Here is a 22727-nt window from a genome sequence, read left to right as displayed (position 1 = left end):
GGGGCTAAAAATTGACTTAACCTTCATATACATGTTTATACATATACCAGTCCACATACAAAGTTGATAGAGCCTCACAGTGCCCATTTTATGGCAGATTATATGACGTAGATATTTTTATCAAACATATAAGGTCACCCCTAATACATCAGTTTGGCCGCCAAAGGGCTGGCTTAATCAATTGAACTAGAACTAGGATTCTTCTAGGATAATCTGATGTTCAAGATCCCGGATGTCTACTTGGGGAAAACAAGAATAATGTTGTTTCCAAACTTAGCTGCTTTAGGGTGGGGGTGGGTCCTGGCGGGTAAGTTATAGACACATTTCCATGCCTTCACCTCCTATCTAGAGTGCCGCACAGAATTTCTCTGCAGTATTGTGGTTTGATAGTATGTATGTATCATGCACTTCTGGGACCTGAGACTGATTAGTCCCCGATTAAGCAGATATTGCAGCTATTCTAGCAAGTCCTTCAACTACCTTGAGCATTTGAGAAAATATCAGGTGAAAAGCTGAAGCAATATTTCTAACCAAAAAGACACACAGTCCTTTCACTTGATGGAAACTTAAGAAGCTCCCATATGCATCTTTAGATAATGAAATATGAAATCAGCAGTATAGCTATTAAAAATTATAAATGGAGTGCCATCGTATACTTCAGTAAAGAAATATCAACTGATACCATGGGGCACTTAAAAGTATCCAATAAAACCAACATGAACAGAAAATCACGAGTCTATACAACAGAGCAGGAGGAACATAGGAACAAGAGTTTTAAACATATTGTGGCTATCACCTCAAACTGCTGGTTCTGATATTCATTCAGGAAGTTAGAAGCTATAAATGTCCAAGAAGCACCAAATTTATCCTGAAACTCAAGAGGAAAGGAAAGTTATGAGATACAACTAATATTTAACCGCGCATGAACAAGATCATAATCAAAACATAGTGGGCCTCCAAGAAGAAATTTAAGTAACCTGTAAAAATTCCTGCCGAATATATGGACGGCTCAGGCGATCAAAGTCCCATAGTCCCTCTCTTTCAAGCTCTTCCTACAGTGAGAACATTGTGTGCTCACAGATGAATTGACATAAATGCGTTGCAGAAGCGTAAAGAAAAAAATACAGAGAAAGGACACACACACACAGAAGGAAGTCGAAGGATTCTGGTGGAGCTAAGAACCTGAGATAAAGGAATAGAGGGTCGAAACTTCCCAACAAGACCCGTCATTGCATGTTCTGGAAGCTCCCAGATCCTAAAGAATCCCAGTATGTGATCAATCCTATAAGCAGTGAAATACTTTGCCATCTGTATAAAACACCAAGAATAAGAAATTTAATTGAAGAATATACTATTCAAGTAAATAATATCATATAACGAAGAAGCCAATGGAGAAAGGAACTTTAATACTAAGAAAAAAACCTGTGTTAAGCGGGCACGCCACCAAGCATAATTGTCTTTTGACATCTCCTCCCAATTATAAGTCGGGAATCCCCAGTTTTGCCCATTTTTATCAAAATAATCCGGAGGTGCCCCAGTAGATGTGTTCATCCGGAACAGATTTGGGTAGACCCACGTATCCACACTATTTCTGTCAACGCCAATAGGGAGATCTCCTTTCAGCACCACTCCTTTCCTTCTTGCATATTCAGCAGCTTCTGCCAACTGTCATTTAAACAATAAAAGAAAAAGAACAGGATTATTGCCAACTTGGGACATGCATAATACATAAATACGGACAAGTTAAGACTGATGGACTTACTTGTAAATGCAACTGGAATTGGATATAATAATGGAAGCAAATTATTTCATAGTGGATGCTGTCCTTTGACACAAGCTTCTCAAGCTGAATAAAGAGGGGGGGAAATGTCATGGATTATAATTTAAAAGTGAGGAGTCTAATCTCCTAGATTAGTCTACTTGTAAAAATACATTGACCTTATTTAACAAACCATTTCATAAGAACATCTTTTTTTTTACCAAAACGAATAACAACAATAACAGTCTACTATCAAAATCACTGAAGGAAGATCTAAAGTACGACCACCTTCTCTCTTGAAAAAGAAGAAAATCGACCCCATTGGCTGTGATCTGACGTTTCAAAAAAATCCCGGAGAAAACAAAATGCTGCATAAGGCTTCAGCCAATCCTGTCCAGTGCCCCAAGAAGACAAGGAGAAGAATCAGAGATAGAGACAGATAAATAAGAAGAGTCAAAGATTGCATTGAGATTTAAAATTGAAACAAGCAAAACAGAATGCTTGATTAATTAATTCTAAAAGAATAGGGAAGAATATATACACAAGAGTCCCTTATCTCCTCTCCTATAATTTAGGAGAAGATTTAGGATTCTTTATCTCCTAAAAACTAGGAACAAACCAAACCTAAAATACAAACTTTAAATATAAATTTACTACTACTACTCTACAAGGATAATGACTTATCCTTATCTTATCTCTCTCCTATTTTTGAATTTCAAATCTTCTTGATCTCGTCTAACACTCCCCCTCAACCTTAGGAATAGATGCAAGTCATTCCTAACTTGACTATTAGAGATTGATTTCATCATAGCTTTGGTGAACACATCTGCAATTTGATCCGTGGTTGGAACATAGGATAGAATTATTCCACCTTCATCAATTTCACGCTTTATAAAATTCCTGTCAATCCTTACATGCTTCATACGATCATGTTGGATAATATTTCTCACAATATTAATAGCAGACTTACTATCATTGTATACCCTTGTAGGTAATAACCAGTTGTTGACTTGTTGTCCTCTATAGAGTCTACCCAATCTGCATCAACAAACCTTTCAATTCCTCGTTTCCTTGGTCTTTTTAAGCATCAACCCTTTCCCAGGTGTCCCTTTTAGGTATCTAAGCACATGAAACACAGCATTCATGTGCTTCTTTATAGGAGCATGCATGTATTGACTGATCTTGCCTACCGCGTAGGTCATGTCAGGCCTGGAAAGAGACAAATAGATCAACCTGCCCACTAGTCTTTGATATCTCTCTTTTTCAACTGGTATATCATCATCCTTCTCTTCAAATTTCCAATCTTTGTCTAATGGGTTACTTGTTGGTTTGCATGTCAACATACATGTGTCCTTGAGTAAATCCACAGTGTACTTTCTTTGAGAGATAAATAAGTCTTCCTTGCTTCAAGCCACCTCCATTCCTAGGAAGTACCTCATGAGTCCTAGGTCTTTCACCTTAAACTCGGCTCTTAGTTGCTCTTTCAGTATTTTGATACTTTGCTCATCATCACCTGTTACAATGATATCATCAACATAGACAATTAGTATAGACTTTCTTCCAATTTCTGTGGTTTTGATAAACAAAGTATGGTCAGCATGTCCTTACTTATACCCAAGCCGGATTAAGGTTAGGCTAAATTTTTTAAACCAAGCTTGAGGTGACTACTTCAAACCATATAGAGATTTGTTGAGTTTGCCTAGAGTTTGTGCGGTAGAAGATCAGTAAAGTATTGAAGAATATCGCTGGAAGTCTAGAACAGTTAGGGCTTAAAATTATAAGTGTAATTACTTAGTAATTTGGGGGGCCAAACTGTAATATTCCCATAGTAGTTGTTACCTTGGGATATTTGCCCTTTCTATAAATAAGAGGGCTGGGGAGGCAGTCATTATCAATAGGAGAGAGCTTCTGATATTGTCTATGGTCGAGTGCTGAGTTTCCGTTCTTGAGAAGAGAAATGCGGGTTTGAGTCTTGTGGATTCTTGGGAGAATGTGTGCTTGTACTCGGAGATATAAATGAGGGTTTAGAAGCTTGTTGTACTGATCGGTTTTCATCCTAATAAAGACTGCTCGGTGTGAGTGTTGACTGCTGGATGTAGGTTTGCCAAAGGCATTCCGAACCAGGATAAATCTTGGCTCTTGTGGTTTGGTTTATCTTTCTGTATTTTTCATTTCCATATTCTGTTTTGCTTGATTCGTTAATTTGGTTTCTGTTGTCTGTGAGTTTCTAAGAATTCGAGAGGGAATTCTCTTTGGTTAGCTCCGTTTAATAGTCCTAAACAACAACAATCTGGTATCAGGTCTTCTTGATATCTTTCTTGATATATTCTTGTTGTTTCTGTTAGACTTTAGTTCTAATTATGGCTGCAACAAGATATGATATAGAAAAATTCACTGGCCAAAATGATTTTGGCCTTTGGAGAATTAAGATGAAGGCGCTTCTAGGAAATCTAGGACTGAAAGGGGCATTAGAAGAAGAGAAAAAATTACCCGAATCTAGTATTCCTGAATAGATACAAGAATATAGAAAACAGAGGGAAGAAGTAGATGAAAAAGCTTATAATACTTTGATTCTTAGTCTTGGTGATAAGGTCTTGTGTGAGGTTTCTAAGATGACCACCGCTCTATCTCTATGGAATAGGTTAGAGACCCTATATTTGACCAAATCTCTTTCCACCCGGTTGTTCTTAAAAACCAAATTTTTTTCATTTAGAATGGGAGAAGGGCAGAAGCTACAAGAACATATAGATGACTTTACAAAGCTATGTTTAGATATTGAAAACATTGATATAAAATATGATGATGAGGATAAGGCTCGTCTTATTGCACTCTTTACCAAGATCTTATGAGACTTTGGTTGATATATTAAAACATGGTAGAGAAAATTTGTCTCTAGATGATGTTATTGGAGCCTTAAACTCCAAAGAACTTCAACAAAAATTAGAAGTCAAGAATTCTATAGGAGATGCTCTTACAGCTAGGTCAAGGACAGAAAAGAAGGATCAAGACTAAGGGAAGATCTAGATCAAAGTCTAAAAAGGGTAAGAAAACAATAAGGTGTTTCTTATGTCACGAAGAATGTCATATTAAGAGGAATTGCCCTAAGAAAAAAAGGAAATTTCAGAATAAAGGGAATGCTGAGATATCATCCTCAATCTATGAATTTAATTATGATAGTGCTGATGCACTAATTGTGTCAAATACCGAGGATAAACAGGCTTTGGGTATTAGATTCTGGTTGTTCCTTCCATATGACTCCCCATAGGGATTGGTTCCTAAGTTTTAGGGACATAGATGGGGGTAAAGTTCTTTTAGGTAATAACCAGGAATGTAAAATCAAAGGGATTGGGGATGTTAAAATAAAAACGCATGATGGAATAATTAGGAAATTGGATGCTGTAAGATATGTACCAGATTTGAAAAGAAATCTGATATCCCTTGGAGAATTAGACAAGAACGGATACTCCAATAAAGGAGTTGGTGGAGTCCTTAAGGTAGTAAAGGGATCCCTCATATGCATGAAGGCTATCCTTAAAAATGGCGTAATGCTGGAAGCATCCACAGTATGTGGAGAGGCAGCATTAGGCAAGGGAAAATCCTATGAGCAGTCTAGACTGTGGCCCTATAGGATGGCTCACATTAGTGAGCAAGGACTTAAAAAATTGGCTAAGCAAGGGATTTTAAGTACTGAAAAGGTTACAGCTATAGACAAATGTGAAACATGCATATTTGGAAAATCTGTAAAAGTTAAATTTCCTAAAAAGGCTATTCACTCCACTAAGGCCCCTCTAGAATATATTCATTCTGATTTGTGGGGCCCTTCCCAAACCTTATCTCATGGTGGAGCTAGGTGTTTCCTTTCCATAATTGATGATTATTCTAGAATGGTTTGGGTTTATGTTTTAAAATCAAAGGATAAAACTTTTGAAACCTTTAAAACTTGGAAAACCATGATAGAAAATCAAAAAGGAAGCAAAATTAAAATCATTAGAACTGATAATGGGTTGGAATTTTGCAACAACGAATTTACCCACCTATGTAAACAAGATGGTATCCTAAGACATCTTTCAGTTCCAGGAAACCCCAAACATAACGGTTTGGCCAAGAGAATAAACAAGACTCTCTTATAAAGAGTTAGGTGTATGATTATTCATGCTAGGCTACCCAAATCTTTTTGGGGAGAAGCCTTACCTATGGCAGCCTATGTTATAAATAGGTCACCATCCACAGCCATAGGTTTTAAAACTACCTATGAAATGTGGATTGGTCACAAGCCTAATATAGATCATATTAGGGTGTTTGGGTGTATGGCTTATGCTCATCCCAAGCAAGGCAAACTGGACCCTAGAGCAATTAGGTGTTTGTTTATAGGATACCCGAAAGGAGTTCAGGGTTACAAATTGTGGAGTTTAGATCCAGACATGCCTAGGACCTTTGTAATTAGAGATGTTACCTTCAATGAGGAATCTAACATAAAAGGCTTTTGAGGGAAAGGAAGAATCAAAGGATACTGAGAAAGAAAAATCAATAGATGTAGATCTGTTTAAAGAACCAATAGATAGAGGCCAAAATAATTCTCAAGATCAGGATTTAAATCTTCAAGAAGAAAATGAAGGGTATGGAGAATTTTCTCCAAGTCAGCAGGATGATTATAATATATCCGCTTCAGGACAGCAAGAAGATTATGAAGAATCCCCCTGCTCAGAAAATTCTCCTGATCCTGAGAGATATAATGTAGCTAGGGATAGGCAGAGGAGGGTTTCCAGACCTCCTGTAAGATATGGCTATTCTGATTTAGTTTGTTAAGTGCAGTAACAGAAATAGGGGAGGAACCTCTTTCATATGAAGCGACAATAAAGTCCATAGACTCTTAGAAAGTGGCAAGAAGCCATGAAATCTGAGATGGACTCTCTTAAACGAAATAATACTTGGGTTCTTGTAGAAAAACCTTTAGGCAAGAGGATGGTTAGCTGTAAATGGATATATAAAATTAAGGAAGGAGCTGGAAAGGAAGATAAGCCAAGCTAGTGGCTAAAGGCTTTACTCAAGTAGCCGGTGTAGATTTCAATGAGGTATTCTCACCGGTAGTGAGACACACCTCAATAAGAATCTTACTTGCAATCACAGCTCATCAAGACTTAATTTTAGAACAAATGGATGTCACTATAGCTTTTCTACATGGAGATTTAGAGGAAAATATTCTTATGGAACAGCCAAAGGGATTTGAGGTAAGAGGAAAGAAAGATCTAGTGTGTCTTCTTAAGAAATCTCTTTACGGTTTAAAACAGTCCCCTAGGCAATGGTATAAGAAGTTTGACTCATTTATGCTGTCCCAAGGGTTTAAGAGGAGCTCATATGATAGTTGTGTATATTTTAAGCATATGCCAAATAATGCATCTATATATCTTCTCCTATATGTAGATGATATGCTGATTGCAAGCCAATCAACTAAGGAAATCATGAATCTCAAACAGAGTTTGAAATCAGTTTTTGAAATGAAAGAATTAGGAGAAACTAGGAAGATATTAGGCATAGAGATTAAAAGAATCAGGCAGCATAGACAGCTAATTCTGTCTCAAAAATCCTATCTTAGCAAGTTGGTTAAGAGATACAACATGAGTGATGCAAAGGGTGTAGCAGTACCTTTTGCCCAACACTTTAAGTTATCACATGAGCAGTCCCCTAAGGATGAAGAAGACATTAAGGAAATGAGTAAGATTCCTTACTCTAATGCGGTTGGGAGCTTAATGTACAGCATGGTCTGTACAAGACCAGATTTGGCCTATTCTATGAGTGTATCTAGTAGGTTTATGGCCAATGCAGGTAAAGCTCATTGGGATGCTGTAAAATGGACCTTTAGGTATGTTAAAGGGACTTTAGGTATGGCTTTGGTTTATGGTGGAGGTAAATTAGAAGAAAAACCTTACATCTTAGGGTTCACATATGCAGATTTTGCTGCAGATATTGACAAAAGAAGATTTTCAACAGGTTATGTATTTCAGCTATGGGGATCTTCCATTAACTAGAAAACAAATCTGCAATCGGTTGTGGCTCTATCCACAACCGAGGCAGAGTATATTGCTGTAACAGAAGCAATAAAAGAAGGTCTTTGGCTTAAAGGAATTATTAGTGAACTATTAGGAATAGATGTTAAGGTTAGACTAATGTGTGATAGCCAAAGTGCTATTCATTTGGCCAAGAATCCCTCACACCATGAAAGAACCAAACACATAGATGTTAGGTATCATTTCATTAGGAAAATTCTTGAAAAAGAGGAGATAAGCCTAATAAAAGTTGCAAGAGAAGAAAATGCAACTGACATGTTTACCAAAGCTGTCCCTAAGTCTAAATTACAGCATTGTTTATCCCTTCTTAATGTTCTTTGTGTTTAATATGATCAGTGTTTTTTGTGTTCATCCCAGATAAGAGCAGGTTCAGGGGCTATCGAGTGAAGAACTCAAGGCAAATGGTGGAGAATTGTTGAGTTTGCCTAGAGTTTGTGCACTAGAAGATTAGTGAAGTATTGAAGAATTTCGGTTGGGAGTCTAGAATAGTTGGGGCTTAAAATTATAAGTGTAATTACTTAGTAATTTGGGGGGCCAAAATGTAATATTCCCATAGTAGTTAGTTACCTTGGGATATTTGCCCTTTCTATAAATAAGAGGGCTAGGGAGGCAGTCGATTATCAATAGGAGAGAGCTTCTGATATTGTCTATGGTCGAGTGCTGAGTTTCCATTCTTGAGAAGAGAAAGGCGGGTTTGAGTCTTGTGTATTCTTAGGAGAATGTGTGCTTGTACTCGGAGATATAAATGAGGGTTTAGAAGCTTGTTGTACTGATCGGTTTTCATCCTAATAAAGACTGCTCAGTGTGGGTGTTGACTGCTAGATGTAGGTTTGCCAAAAGCATTTCGAACTAGGATAAATCTCGGCTTTTGTGGTTTGATTTACCTTTCTGTATTTTTCATTTCCATTTTTGTTTTGCTTCATTCGATAATTTGGTTTCTATTGTCTGTGAGTTTCTAAGAATTCGAGAGGGAATTCTCTTTAGTTAGCTTTGTTTAACAGTCCTAAACAACAAGAAGATTTCTTCAGTTTACAAACCTTTCCTCCACAGCCCATTTCATCTTCAAAGCCTGGTGGAATTTTCATGTAGATCTTCTCATCTAAGTCCCCATTAAGAAATGCATTTTTTTATATAAAACTGAAGCAAATGCCAATCCAAAATTTACAATAATTCAGAGTATTACCCAAATAGAATTGTGTTTAACTACAGGGGCAAAGGTTTCTTCATAGTCTATCCCATAAGTTTGAGTGAACCCTTGTGCCACTAACCTTATACCTTTCAATACTACCATCTGCATTGTGTTTGATGGTAAACACCCATTTGCATCCCACGATTCTCTTATCTAAGGGTAATTCAACTATATCCCAAGTGTGGTTTCCAACCAAGGCCTTCATTTCTTCCATCACAACTATTTTCCACTTAGGATCTCTCATAACTCCTTGAATATTTTTAGGAATTTCAGCACTATCAAGCCTGGCAATAAATGCTCTAAGTTGAGGAGACATTTTTACATAAGTTAAATAATTAGACAAAGGATATTTAGGATGCTTAACACAAGATCTTGCACCTTTTCGGAGAGCTATAGGTATTGCCTAGTCTAGCCCATCATCTTGAATAGCACCACTGGGTTGATCCTCAGTTTCTTCTATTAATTGTAATACTCGAAAATTTCCTTGAGGACTTAAGTATAATTTTTATAAACTTAAGTATAATTGTTTATTGGGCTGTAAATGGAATTTTTCGAAACTTTGGGGCTAAAGTGTAATTTCTCAAAGGTTGTGGGGTTGAAGTGAAAACTTGGGAAACTTGAGGGCTTGGGGAGTCCGGGCCAAAGTGCAAAGGAAGCAAAATTGAGGGACCAAACAACAAAGGCAGGTGTCAAACTTGCCATGGCCGTTAGCCGCAAAAGAATCACCGTCGGGGAAGGCGTATCACGGCCAGTCGAGGCTGCCTAGGGCCATCATGGCCTAGGCCAGGGCATTGTGGTGCAAGTAAGGTTGTGATTGGGCGACAACCTGGCCGAAAACGGCTATAAATAGCCGGAAGAAGACAAGGGTTTTTCATTAAGTTTCAGTCGTTCAATCTGTGAAATTTTGGAGAAATCTGAGGGTTTTGTTAGAGGGTTTTGGTTCTATAAGGTGTGAGAATCATTTCTGGAGATTTTGGGACATTTTGCTGTCGATTTTAGGGGGTTTTGAGGTGTGGTCGAAAAAATGAGCTTTGCCGGAGCAGAGGGGTTATCGACCAAAACGAGGGGGTTCGGTCGGATTTTTCACAAAACAAGGGTGCCCATCATGTCCAGGAGGTTGAATACGTCAAGATAAGAGGAGAAATCAAGAAGAAATCAAGGCGAACCAGTCGCCAGCGGCGAGGAGCACTACCGAAAAAGACGCTTGCAGCACACATGCTGGGCCACAAGTAAGGTAAGAAGGAAAGGAAGAAAAGGGAAAAAATACAGGAAAAATAAGAAAAATTCTAGAAAAATTCTGGAAAATTAGGAAATGTTGTTTTATTGATATTCCAAAATTTTTTACTAGGAAATATACCCGGGCACGCATTTCGAGGCAAGGCACGTATACCGAAGTAGCCAATAAACTTGAACTTGGTGAGTGGTTTTTCCCCAGAAATTTATACGTGATATGTTTTCAGTGTTCTAAAACGCACTAGGTGCCAAACCGAGGCCTAGGCGGACTACTTTTTTAAAAAAAAAAATTAATGTAATTTTATGTTATTTTTAGATAAATCAAAGTTAAAAAGATAAATAAAACTTATATATATAAATCAGAAATTTATATATATATTTATATATATATATATGTTTATATATATAAACAAATAAATATATAAACTGGGATGGCCTTCTCGGTTCGGGTCCAAACTGAGCAAATCGGACTTGACTCGGGGGTCATAGACCCAGATGCCGCCGATCCAGTTGTGGCGCTCGAAGACCACAACCTGCTGGCCCTCCCGCTTGAGCTCACGAGCTACCAGCAAGTGAGGATGGCTAGGGCAGAGAAAGAGTAGCTGAGATGGAGCTTGAGTTAGCAAGACGCGCCGGTGAGGATGGAGCTTGACGGTGGCGATGGCGTAGAGGTGGTGAGGAGGTCGCGATGGAGCTGGAGGTAGCGATGAGGTACTGGCGGCGTTGAGGCAGTGACGTTCAAGCAGCGGTGGCCTTGGGCTAGAGAAGGGGAGACGGTTGAGAGGTAAGTAAAAAATTAGGTATCCCAGGTGGCTAGGCGCTACTGCCGACCGATTAATTGGGTCGACACCTAGGGGGCCGACTAGGCTAAATTCACGGCAGCCGCCTAGGCTGATTTCTAGAACACTGTATGTTTTGCCTATATTGAGTATGATTTTCGAAAGAGTTGCCAAATTATATGCAATTTATGTACATCTTGTCATATCTATACATGTTATATTGCATCGATAATTGGGATATTTCATTTGGTATAATATTGTTGGCATATCGATACTTCTGATGAGGTGGGATGTTCCCTGGTAATGTAGCCGCATTTCCCCAACGAATTTTGTCGCGGATACTGCAGGAGTCTCCCGTGCCAAGGATGGATTTCCAATTTCCCCAATAGGTGTTGCCGAGGTGACTACCTAGGGTTTCGTGCTGGGGCTAGAATGCAGGTAAAAGCTACATCACAGTGTCTGTTTATTCATGTCCATGCATCATTCATTCATGAAATTTATTTTAAACCCTCACTTAGAAGATTCATCTTCTAACTTGGACTTTGTTCCTAGAATATTTCACGTTCCAAGTGAATCGAGCAGTAAGAAGGGAAAAGGAATGGTCGAAGCATAGTTAGCTTCAATTCATGATGTTTCCTAAGTCTAAAGTAGTTTTTATATATTATTTGTTGACGGATATTGTAATATTATGGTTGTTGAACGAATTTGTATGGATTTACTTTCATTGAAATTACAAGATTCCGTCAGAGGTTTCGATTCTAGCTTCCGCAAAGTGTTTGGTTTACCGTTCCTTTAGCTTTCATTTGGAATGTTGAATGTATGTATGGGGATTTTATATTGAGGCAATCATTTGTGATGAAAGAAAAAGAAAATTCCCAGCATAGTGACGCGCCTTTTGAAATCCCGAGAATAACGGCATGTTGGAAATGGCGGGTCGTTACATTAATTCAGTCTCATTTCTTGTTAAATCAGCACCTGCTTTACTGTCTTCTGATAGACCATCATCAAGGGAGGATGATTGACCCTGTTGGACTTCAGATAGACCTTTAGGTCTTCAGGAATACACAAGCCAGGGAGGACTGGTAGGCTGTTGAGTTTAAGACTGAGGAGATATAGGAGGACTGGTAGGCTGTTGAGTTTGAGGTTGAGGAGATAGAGGAGGACTAGTAGGCTATTGAGTTTGAGATTGAGAAGATAGAGGTTGCACAGGTTTAGACATGGGTGACTGAACAGGAGTTGGAGAAATTGGCTTAGGGTCTGCTGCTGTCAGCATCTATCAAGGATTAAGTCTCCCCTTTGAGAAGATTCTGGCAGTAGGGAAGGAAAAAATGAAGAAACAAGAAGGGGACCAGTAGGGTTGGTTTGAGAATCGGTGTGTGAATAATAGGCAAGATCCTCATAGAAAGTAACATCGATGGAGGTATAAAACCGCCGATTGATGGGACAATAACACTTGTAGCCCTTTTGTGAAGAAGAATAGCCAATAAAAACACCTTTTAGGGCTTTTAGATCTAACTTTGTTCGAGACACTGTGATTGTGAACATACACTACACAACCAAAAACTTTAGGCTCAATGGAAGGAAAGAAGAGTGTATTAGGATAAGATTCACAAAGAGTTTCAAGAGGGGTTTTGAATTTGAGTGTTTTAGAAGGGAGACAATTTATCAAATATCCAGCCGTAAGAATAGCCTCCCCCCAAAATGAATGAGGCACATGAGTGGTGAACATCATAGCCCTTGCCACTTCTAAGAGATGTCCATTTTTTCTTTCAACCACACCATTTTATTGTGGTGTGTAGAGAGAAGAACTTTGATGCAAAATACCATGCTCAAGTAAGTAGTTGGTCAAGTCATGAGAAAAATATTCTCAACCATTATCGATTCGAAAGATACAAATAGAGGTTTGAAACATATTCAAAACAAACTTGTGAAATCTCTTGAATATGCTAGTTGCTTCTGATTTATCTTTCATAAGGTACAACTAACATGCCTTAGATTGGTCATCAATAAAAGTTATAAACCATCTTGAACCGGAAAGATTAGGATGCTTAGAGGGGCCCCAAATGTCGCTATGGACTAAATGAAACGGTTTAGAAGGTTTATAAGATTGAATGGGGTGATGGGCTCTCGATTGTTTTGCAAGAGTACATTGTTCACAAGAAAGAATATGGTCTTTATTGATAAAAAACTGAGGATACAAGAATCTGAGATAAGGAAAGCTAGGGTGTCCTAACCGTTTATGCCATAACATGATTTTGGCATTGGAGGTAACAGTTAGGACTATTTTATTCAAAAGAGATGAGGTTGCGGTATTCTTCGTCAACCAATAGAGTCCATCTTTTACTTCAGCACTGCCAATCATCATCAACACACAACATAAGGGAAGAAATATTACTTTACAATTCATATCTTTGGTAATTCTACTCACTGATAAGAGATTATAGGTCAACCCAGGCACATATAAAACTGATTCTAGCTTTAGATTTGAAAGACAAACAATCCCATGACCTACTGCAGGAGATATAATACCATCAACCATTGAAATGTCAATTGAATCTTTACAAGGAGTGTATTCAGTCATATGCTTTGTAGAACTAGACATAAGGTCAGATGCCCCTGTGTCAATTATCCAGGCATCCTTAGGCAGTCTATGTGTTGTCAAGGAGAGATGGGGATTACCTTGTAGAGCCATGGATGCAGTAGACTGATGTGTAGAGGGGTTGGTAGGGCTGGTACCTTGATTTAGCAATCGATAAAGGGCCTGAATTTGTTCTTCTTCTGACATATTTAAATTTGTCCTACTTCTGTCCTCACTAGATGCCTCGGCAACATAGCCTGATCGAGTATTGTCTCTCTTGTTTTAGACTTCCAATTTGCAGGTTTACCATGGATCTTCCAACATGTATCCTGGTATGACAAAGCCTTTTACAGTGGTCACACCACTGTTTTTCCCTTCCTTCTCCTTTTGAGAAATTTTCTCTTGGTTTAACAGTTGCAAGAGCAGACTTTTGTTAGTTTATACTTAGATCACTGAGTTGATGAAGCATTACCTTTCATCAACTTTCTTTTCTTCTCACCTCAACAAAGACCTCCCTGAGAGATGGTAGGGTTTTTGTTCCTAAAATTCTGCCTGTTACTTCATCTAAATCAGTATCAAGTCCATGAAGAAAATCAAATATCCTATCTTTTGCAATCATCTTGTAATACCTCTTGCTGTCAACAGTACACTCCCAATTTATGGTATGAAATAAATCAATTTCATGCCATAACTCAACCAATATATTAAAGTAATATGTAACACTCATGTTACCTTGCCTTGTTGTCCTAATGGCTAACCTTTTTTCAAAGCTCTGAGAGGAGTTCTCCAGGTCGAAATACATCTCCTGGACTGAATCTCAAATCTCTTTGGCGGTTTTGTGAAATAGGTAAGTCCTCCCTAGTCTTGGCACCATCGAGTTGATCAACCATGCCATTATGGTTGAATTTTCTACTTCACAAGTGCCATAGGTAATAGAATCGGTAGGAGGAGCAAGAATATCCCCCGTGAGATAGCTGGATTTTCCTTTCCCTTTGATCACCAATAAAACAAATTGAAACCATTCCCTAAAATTACTACCATTTAACTTGTGGTGAGTAATTTGTATGGAATGGTTATCGATTGAGGCAGTTGTAGATTCTGAGAAGAAGGGGCTGGAATAGAAGGACGAAAAGGGTTTGGGGAGCTTGTAGCGGCGGCATCGGTTAGGGTAGGATTCTGATGAATATCGGCCATGATTTTTGAGAAGAGAAGAAGAACAGCAAAGCCTTAATGCTGTTTGTCGAGCCTCAGCTCTAACACCTTGAAACAAGCAAAACGGAATGCTTGATTAATTATTTCTAAAAGAATAGGGAAGAATATATACATACAAGAGTCCCTTATCTTATCTCCTACAATTTAGGAGAAGATTTAGGATTCTTTATCTCCTAAAAACTAGGAACAAACCAAACTTAAAATACAAACTTTAAATATAAATTTACAACTACTACTCTACAAGGATAATGACTTATCCTTATCTTATCACACTCCTATTTTTGAATTTCAAATCTTCTTGATCCTGTCCAACAAAAATTATGCTCACAAACATTTAAGTGAACTACCCAATGAAGCAGTTTTATAGGCAAAAAGAAATATACTTTAGCGACAATAGAAGAGGATGCTGTAAATGTAACCTCATTCTCAGAGAAAAATTTCTGGAAGGAACTTGAGTTTAGTATCGTATCCTTCTCAAGATCAAAAACCCTTCTGGCAATTGAAAGCTTTGCGGCCATGGTAGCCTCATAATCCACATCCTGCACATAACAAAACCTAAACTGAAAAAATGCATGGAGCTGTATTTTTTGTTAAAAAACAACAGAGATGAATGGTACTGGATTCCCAGATGACAAACAAATACTTCAATTTTGTTGGTGTACCCAACGGCCACCAGTTATTTCTTTCTAGATAATTACCAGTGCTTGCCAATCACAGAATCATCAAGCACAGGCTTTATCATAAGCCATCATAATGCCATATCAGTTATACAATTCAAGCATGCTGCATGGAATACCTTTCTATCCAGCTGTTCTTTTGCCCTTTGAATTTCTTGCTGCAGCAGGCATCATAGAAATTAGAAAAAGAAAAAATAAGACAGAAGATCATCTACTTAGCACCAGTCAATATACATGGTTCTCCAGAAGATGAAACTAAAAGATATTTGGTCAAGTCCACAGGTCTTTTGGACCTGGTTCAAGTCTCCTGCACACTGAAATACCATTGTCGAGGAAGGTGGTAAAATAAAAAATACCCCTTAAAAAATGTGAAACAAATAAAAGCCATGATATATACAGTTCTCCAGTAAGGTTATCCATGCTTAAACAAACAACGGGAAGGTTACATTCACCACCTTGATCTCCTCTGGAATAGACTTAGAAAGGGCCTGTACTCTCAGGTACAACGGGTGCAATGCAAATACTGAAAGCGAGCTGCATGACCAAAAACAAGATGGATAAGAGATTACAATATTTTCAAATCATACAATGACGACAAAGGATTATTCAGGTGTATTAAAGTCACTGAACAACAAGATAAAGCTATTTATCAATCTCTATTTCTGAAATCATTTTCTTAGCAAGCCTAAGCTAGGTCACCAAGTTCTTGAACAAGCTGCAGGGCCAATTTTACATTTGCTATTTTGCCATAATAAAAATGTGATGAAAGATAAAGTTACATGCAATCAAGTAATCATATGTTTGCACCAGTGCACTTATGAAATGTGTTTTGATGTGGCATGGCACATCCAATTTGTTTTTCAGTGCCACATTTGACTAACAAAAACAAATCAATCACTAACCTCATTTATTCAACCACAAAAAATTAGGGCATGGAAAATCAATGACTAAGATTTGGAATTCCTGAAAGATGTGTATAAAATCTAACAGTGCATATAAGTTTTGTAGGCATGCAATCTGATAGCCAAGCTAAGAGAAAATGCAAATTTTTGGAAAGACTCATGCCTGAGCCAAGTGTACACACTTCTTGCAACCTAGTGAGCAAAAACAACCAGATACATGCCTCAGGTCTGTTTGTTTGCAGCCCTATAAACAATTTTGAGACAATTGCGATATTTTGTAAGATGTCACGTTGGATAATCAGTAAGAGTAAGACAAACAAAGATCACATATCAGTACATTCACAGGTTTACATAAGGGAAAGTCCACTTACTGAGGGGAAAAGAAAAAACTTTAAAAGCAAACAACTTCTGAAGTCTTGTCAGAGATATTAAGTATGATTTTTTACCTGTATGGATACGAGTCCCACCACATCCCATGAACGGATGTGTCATTGATAGGTAACAGCTGAACTAAATGAAATCCGGATTCTACAGCCCAGTCTACAAGTAACTTCAGGTCAAGGAACTCTCCAACTCCTAGATCAGCTTCTGATCTAACAGAGAACATGGGGATTGACACACCAGTGCCTCGCCAAGGCATTTCCTAAAAAAACAAATTAACAGAACGGGACCATTCTCTTTCATTTTATACTTGATGGTAAGGCAACTCAGAACAGATTTCTGATTAGCAGCATACCCGCATCATTCCATCTGAAAGCAGAATGCAACTTGGTTGGCTAGCTGAGAAGTCAACAATTAGGTCTCGATTTTGACCAATTTCTAAGGAAAAGTTCCCTGCCTTGCTATATTTTCCGTACCTGTATGTGAACTAGCTGTTAAGGGAGAAACAACGATCAAAGAGTTTTTCTCTCTGTTGTCTTTTTTTTTTTTTTTTTTTTTTTGGGGGGGGGGGGGGGGGGGAGGGGGGGGGAAGGGAGAAGTAAATAAAAGAAAATAAAATAATTAATATGTCACAACTTATGTGAGATAAGGACAGCCAAAAGGATATTTAATAGGAAAATCATCCTTTTGCATAACACAATCTGCTTGCCAAATTGATTCACCAGCGAAATGAAGTTTAAGTGCCTCCTGAACTTTCCAATGGCCCAATTTTACAGAACTTCCAATTACATAAATCTGCAGAAATTATGGATTTACTTATCAAAAAGGGGAAAAAAATGTACACATATATGTGCTGAAATTAAGGAAGTCAACAGTTGATAAATTCCATGTATTAAAAATAGATCTTAAAAAAAATTCCATGTATTAAAGATAGATCTTATGGAAAATCTGCAAGTATCGAACTATTTGCGGAGAATTGTGTAATTTCATCCAGGATAGAGATCTTACTGATGATCCTTCTTCTATACTCGGGCAGCAAATTTTGAAATGAACAATGACTGAATCTGCTTATGATGTTAACATGCAAAACGACACACATCAGAGCAGATGATGACTCCAAAACAGAGAAAAATGTCAAAAAGGAAAAATCCAGTTACTTTGAATTGAGATTACCTTTCTCACCAGAATTATTCTGAAAGACCCCAAGGGGTCTTTCAATATCTAAGGTCCATGTTTTGTGAAAGATGACACTTTTAAAGGCACTTCTAAAAGGGAGATCATCAGAACCTGTCTGAACCACAGAATGACAAAAGTTTTACCTAAAATTCAGGCATTGAACCAACAACTTGACAAAATTTTCATATCCATCCCAACAATAAGCCAGCATAAAGCACAGATAAAAATAAATCCAGAAAATTAGGCTACTAAATCAAGAACTGTGGCTAAAGGAAATCATAGGAATGCAATATAAGTTGTGCCTAATGCATGAGGCTCCCCAATTTGCAACAGTCATGGGAGGTTTGTTTTAGCAACAACTGATGCATGGGGGAATTAAATTGCTGAGAAGTAAGAAAGTGGCGTTCTGAATAATACCATATACCCTTCTGCAAAATAGGCTCGTAGGCTAGGGTTTGGGGGGGAGGGATTGCCACCACCTAAGAAATTGCAAATATTACAAGTAAACTTCATCTTAATTAAATGTGGAAATTTCAAAAGATCAACACTTACAAGTAATGGATACATGGTGCCTATCTAGGATACGATTCAGAAGGACTGATATAGTAAAAGAGACACATACTCTTAGAGAAAGTTAATCAAAACTTTGCTCTCAGAAATTGAAAAATGTAGAATATCTGCATTACACATATATTTCAATTTGGGGGGCAGGGGAACTAGTCCCACGACTTCATAAACATACTTTTTATATGATTCCCAAGTGCATCTTCTCGTTTCCAAATTCTACCTTTTTTTGGTTAAATTCCAAGTTCCATCTTTGTATTAGTAGCTTATATTTTGCTTTTAAATGTAATTCTTAGTCTTTCAATGATTAGCATTTTGCCAAGTCAAGTGAACCCCAATATCCGTTCAGGCTTCCAAACCAAAAGTTGGAATCTCATCATAGGGAAAGAAAGTGCAGTATATATATCTTCTGGCTAGAAACACATAAGAAAACCAGCCTAAGCAATGATTAAAAAATCAAATCTCCCAATTAAGTAGCAATAACACTCTTAATCTTTGTTTCTCATCCTAAAAGAAACTCTCTCTTTACACCACCCAACATGCAAAATCATGTGATACAAATGGACTAGAAATACAACCATTCTACTCAATTCTTAGGATTTAGTTATAACTTACAAATACAAAACAAAGCATAAATAATTCTATTATATTCTATATTCTCATTCTGTCATGCACAAGGAACTTAGTAATTCAAAAATGAATTAATAATAATGTCTTAATTACATGACCATCCCTACAAATATATGACTTAAGCCCCAGAAGGAAAAATGTAGATATCAACCCCCTCAAATTTGATGCTGTATTACTTAGCCCCTTTTATCAGGAGCTAGTAAAAAATGTCAATCACGTGAACTACATACCTCTAGACAAACTTTTCCAGATTACTATACCCTATGGTTGTGATACATGCACATGTATGTTGGGTGGTCTTCTATTGTGATAGACCCAGCAGCTTCTGTGCAACCATAAATTTTCTAACAATTGAAAATATTAAAAATTTAACTGTAACTACCAATTTTTTTTAGGTAAGATTGAAAGAGAAGGCAAACTTGAATTCTGATTTTCATTCTCTTTTTCTTTTTCCTCAAACATAGAGATGAAGTATACTGAAAAAATAAAGAAGAGGAAAATATAAGAGGTGAGATTGTAATTGTGTATTTTCTGTAGCCAGTGTTTACACAAAATTTGAATTGTCAAGTTGAATTTTCAGAATCTACTATCATAATATACAACCCTTTTAGATGAGGGGAATTAAGTGATACCTAGCAATACTTAAGGAGGTGTTAGTGTAATGAACCCTATAAACGATGAAGACGATGGTTGATGATTATCAGGAGTATGACAATGATAAATGTATTAAAATCAATATTACCTCACAAACTTAGTCCCCAAAGGAACTTTTTCAATATTTTTACATATACAGATTCCATGTGAATTTTCTCTTAGCTTAGCTTTTTGAACGCTGCATGGTAACTAAGAATTATAATTATAATTTGCATTCATAAATGATTGCTGGTTTATTATATTAACCTAAACCATTCTATCTCCAACTTTTTTGCTGCAAAGTTCGTAACATAACAAAGAAAGCTAGAAAACATAATGATGAAACAGCAATAACAATCAAATGGGCATCATCTTACAAGTTACAACTTATATCCTAAAAGTATGTGTTTCTGTTTATTGTAAAAAAATGTATAGTATTAATATAATATTGAAGTTGTTGAAAACTACAATAGCTACTACAAAAATTTTGATCTAGGTTAGACCGTTTGATGTATTATTGGTTTCTTCAATCACTTTAGTTGGCAACACTTTGGAGGAGAACTTGTTCAAAATCAAATATATCACACACACACACAATACAGACATAAAAGTGTCAGCTCCCGAGGGTCTGACTGGATTTACTCGATCACTGGGATGATTTACTCGATCACTGGGATGATCGAGAGTGATAACCAAGAATTTTAGGGAGGAAGGAAAGAGCAAGGGAGAGAGAGAGGAAGAAAGAGAGAGAAAACTTCAGAGAACATTCATTCATAATCATTGAGGAATAATCAGCTCATATATATAGCTGACCCCAACCATCCCCATGTGCGGTAACAGATTACCGTTGCTGGAATGTACCAGCTGCCTAATGCAGTAACAAACAAATTACAACTCCTCACTGCATACTTTCTAATAGGCTACTTACTACCCCTAGTATAGCATAATTACAATGGCACCCCTCCCCTATCTCGTGGTACATGACAAAAAGGAGCCGGGGCAGCACAAAGCTTGTGTCCATGAACAAATTTGCTCACATTGGCCCAATATTTTATCTTCTCATGCAGTTGGATAGCACTCAGAAAGGAATCCTGCATTTTTCTCTCTCAAACAGAAACAGCCTCTTTGCAAAAAACCAAGGTGAAGGCCACATACAAATACGACCCTCCCCGACCCTAACAAAACAAGGACGCTCGTGCATTGGGACACCCTTTTTTACGTACAAAATTTGAAAGGAAGAAAAAAGAAACCTAGAAGGAATATAAAAGGTAAGTTTGAGGGGAGGATCTAGGGAAACAGGTAAAAGCGGCACCTGCCAAAGATCATGAAGTTCCACCAACTCTCCATTCTGAAGCGCATCAGGAAGCACTACTTTCCTCTTCTTCCCAATCTCCCACCTCAGAACATTCCTATCGTCATCCACCACATAGTAACTGTACTCGCATCCAAACCCAGGTGGAACGCCCACATTTCCACGCCAAACAAGCTCATCACCTTCATGACAAGGACTCAACACAAGGCCTTTCTTAACATTCCATGAACCAAGCACCGGTTCAGAACCAGACACCAGAAGAGTCTGCCCCCATTGAGTGTAATAAGGGATTCTGAAACTCAATTTCACAGATTTCTTAGACTTGATCCCTGAAATCAAACCAAGATTCACCATTTTCCGGGAAAGAATCCGAGCAGAGAAGACCTAGCAAAGCCCGGATGTAATTCATCAGATTCAACTCAGCTGAGAAACAAATTGTAGAGAAAAGTTGATACAAATTGCAGTAAAACCCAACTCTAAATTGTTAGAACTCTAATTCTATCCAAACCATAATGGATTATAGTTGAACAAAATTCACTATGGGATGAGAAAAATACCAGGATGAAACAAAAGAAACCAAGACGCAAAACAATCGAAAGCCAGAAGTAAGTGATTCAGAATTTGTGATGAAGCGGAGGGCAGAGAGAGGAATCTGGCGGTGGATTTGTTGGTTTCGAAGAGACACAGAAAAATGGCACAAAAATGGACGTCACGCTCAATTGGGAGATCTTTTGGGCTAAAATCATGTGACTCATCACAGATATTTTCTCTCTTTCTTTCTTTCTTGCAGGGAAAATTGAAGAAGAGAAAGAGAAGATTGAAGAATCGAAGGGAAAATTGAATTGAATTGAACTGAACTGAACTGAGGTTTCACGGGAAAGTGACCGTCTTTTTGGCCAGACTTGAAGATACCATCACGTCCACGTGCATATGGGTATGGCCTCCCATGATTTCATGGGCAACAGTCTGTATTAAAAAAAGGGTTAGAAGATCTTCAGATCCTTTTGGAACCTTTTGGAGATATAAAAATATCACTGCGTTAAAAGATCTTCAGAAGATGATGAGATTTTGACCTTTTGGAATTTGCACGTATTGAATTCTCATTGGAAGAGAAGGTAAATATGTGCTGTTATTTTTGTATTTTTAATTTTTTATTTTAAATATATTTTAAGATTACTAATAATTCGTTCTTCTTATATGTTATATTCTTCACATTTTAAAAATTTTAAGTAGATTTATGATGAAAATAGTTAAAATAATTTTTTATTATTTTGAATTTTTTTATAATTTTTTTTATTTTAAAAAATATAAAAATATACAAGTATTATTTTAAAAATTAAAAACGAGTTAAAAACAACCAAAACAAAAATTAGGGTTTTAAATTCTAATTTTCATTATCTATTATTCTTTTTCCTCAAACATAGACATGAAGCCTACTGAAAAAATAAAGAAGAGAAAAATATAAGAGGTGAGATTGTAATTGTGTATTTCCTGACTAAGTTAGTGTTTACACAAATTTGAATTGTCAAGTTGAATTTTCAAAATCTACAATCATAATATATAATCTTTTTAGATAAGGGAAATTATGTAATGTTTAGCAACAGTTAAGGAAGTGTTAGTGTAAGGAACCCTATAAA

General features: G+C 37.3%; 1 protein-coding gene across 10 annotated transcripts in view; it reads right to left on the bottom strand.

Annotated features, from left to right (window-relative positions):
• The window catches only part of LOC127788396 (4-alpha-glucanotransferase DPE2), a 46302-nt gene extending 24227 nt beyond the window's left edge, over positions 1 to 22075 (bottom strand). Inside the window, exons 1-16 of one of the 10 annotated variants that reach the window (XM_052316587.1) lie at positions 21648 to 22075; positions 21091 to 21474; positions 17949 to 18066; positions 17784 to 17839; positions 17443 to 17570; positions 17131 to 17257; positions 16841 to 17037; positions 15948 to 16026; positions 15612 to 15650; positions 15235 to 15354; positions 2048 to 2149; positions 1763 to 1846; positions 1423 to 1665; positions 1183 to 1308; positions 978 to 1052; positions 797 to 868 (exon numbers count right to left, since the gene is read on the bottom strand). In XM_052316587.1, coding sequence (XP_052172547.1) covers positions 797 to 868; positions 978 to 1052; positions 1183 to 1308; positions 1423 to 1665; positions 1763 to 1846; positions 2048 to 2149; positions 15235 to 15354; positions 15612 to 15650; positions 15948 to 16026; positions 16841 to 17037; positions 17131 to 17257; positions 17443 to 17570; positions 17784 to 17839; positions 17949 to 18066; positions 21091 to 21444 — 1920 coding nt within the window. In that variant the 5' untranslated portion in view covers positions 21445 to 21474; positions 21648 to 22075. Of the gene's footprint in view, positions 1 to 796; positions 869 to 977; positions 1053 to 1182; positions 1309 to 1422; positions 1666 to 1762; positions 1847 to 2047; positions 2150 to 15234; positions 15355 to 15611; positions 15651 to 15947; positions 16027 to 16840; positions 17038 to 17130; positions 17258 to 17442; positions 17571 to 17783; positions 17840 to 17948; positions 18067 to 18368; positions 18480 to 21090; positions 21514 to 21647 lie in introns of those variants that run through there. The other 9 variants (XM_052316591.1, XM_052316590.1, XM_052316595.1 and 6 more) reach the window with 9 other exon arrangements.
• Positions 22076 to 22727: the final 652 nt, after the last annotated feature.

This window comes from Diospyros lotus, chromosome 13 (assembly GCF_014633365.1).
Source record: "Diospyros lotus cultivar Yz01 chromosome 13, ASM1463336v1, whole genome shotgun sequence".
Taxonomy (NCBI): domain Eukaryota; kingdom Viridiplantae; phylum Streptophyta; class Magnoliopsida; order Ericales; family Ebenaceae; genus Diospyros; species Diospyros lotus.
Note: the sequence above shows the minus strand (reverse complement) of the source record. Positions and strands in the feature narration are given on the sequence as shown.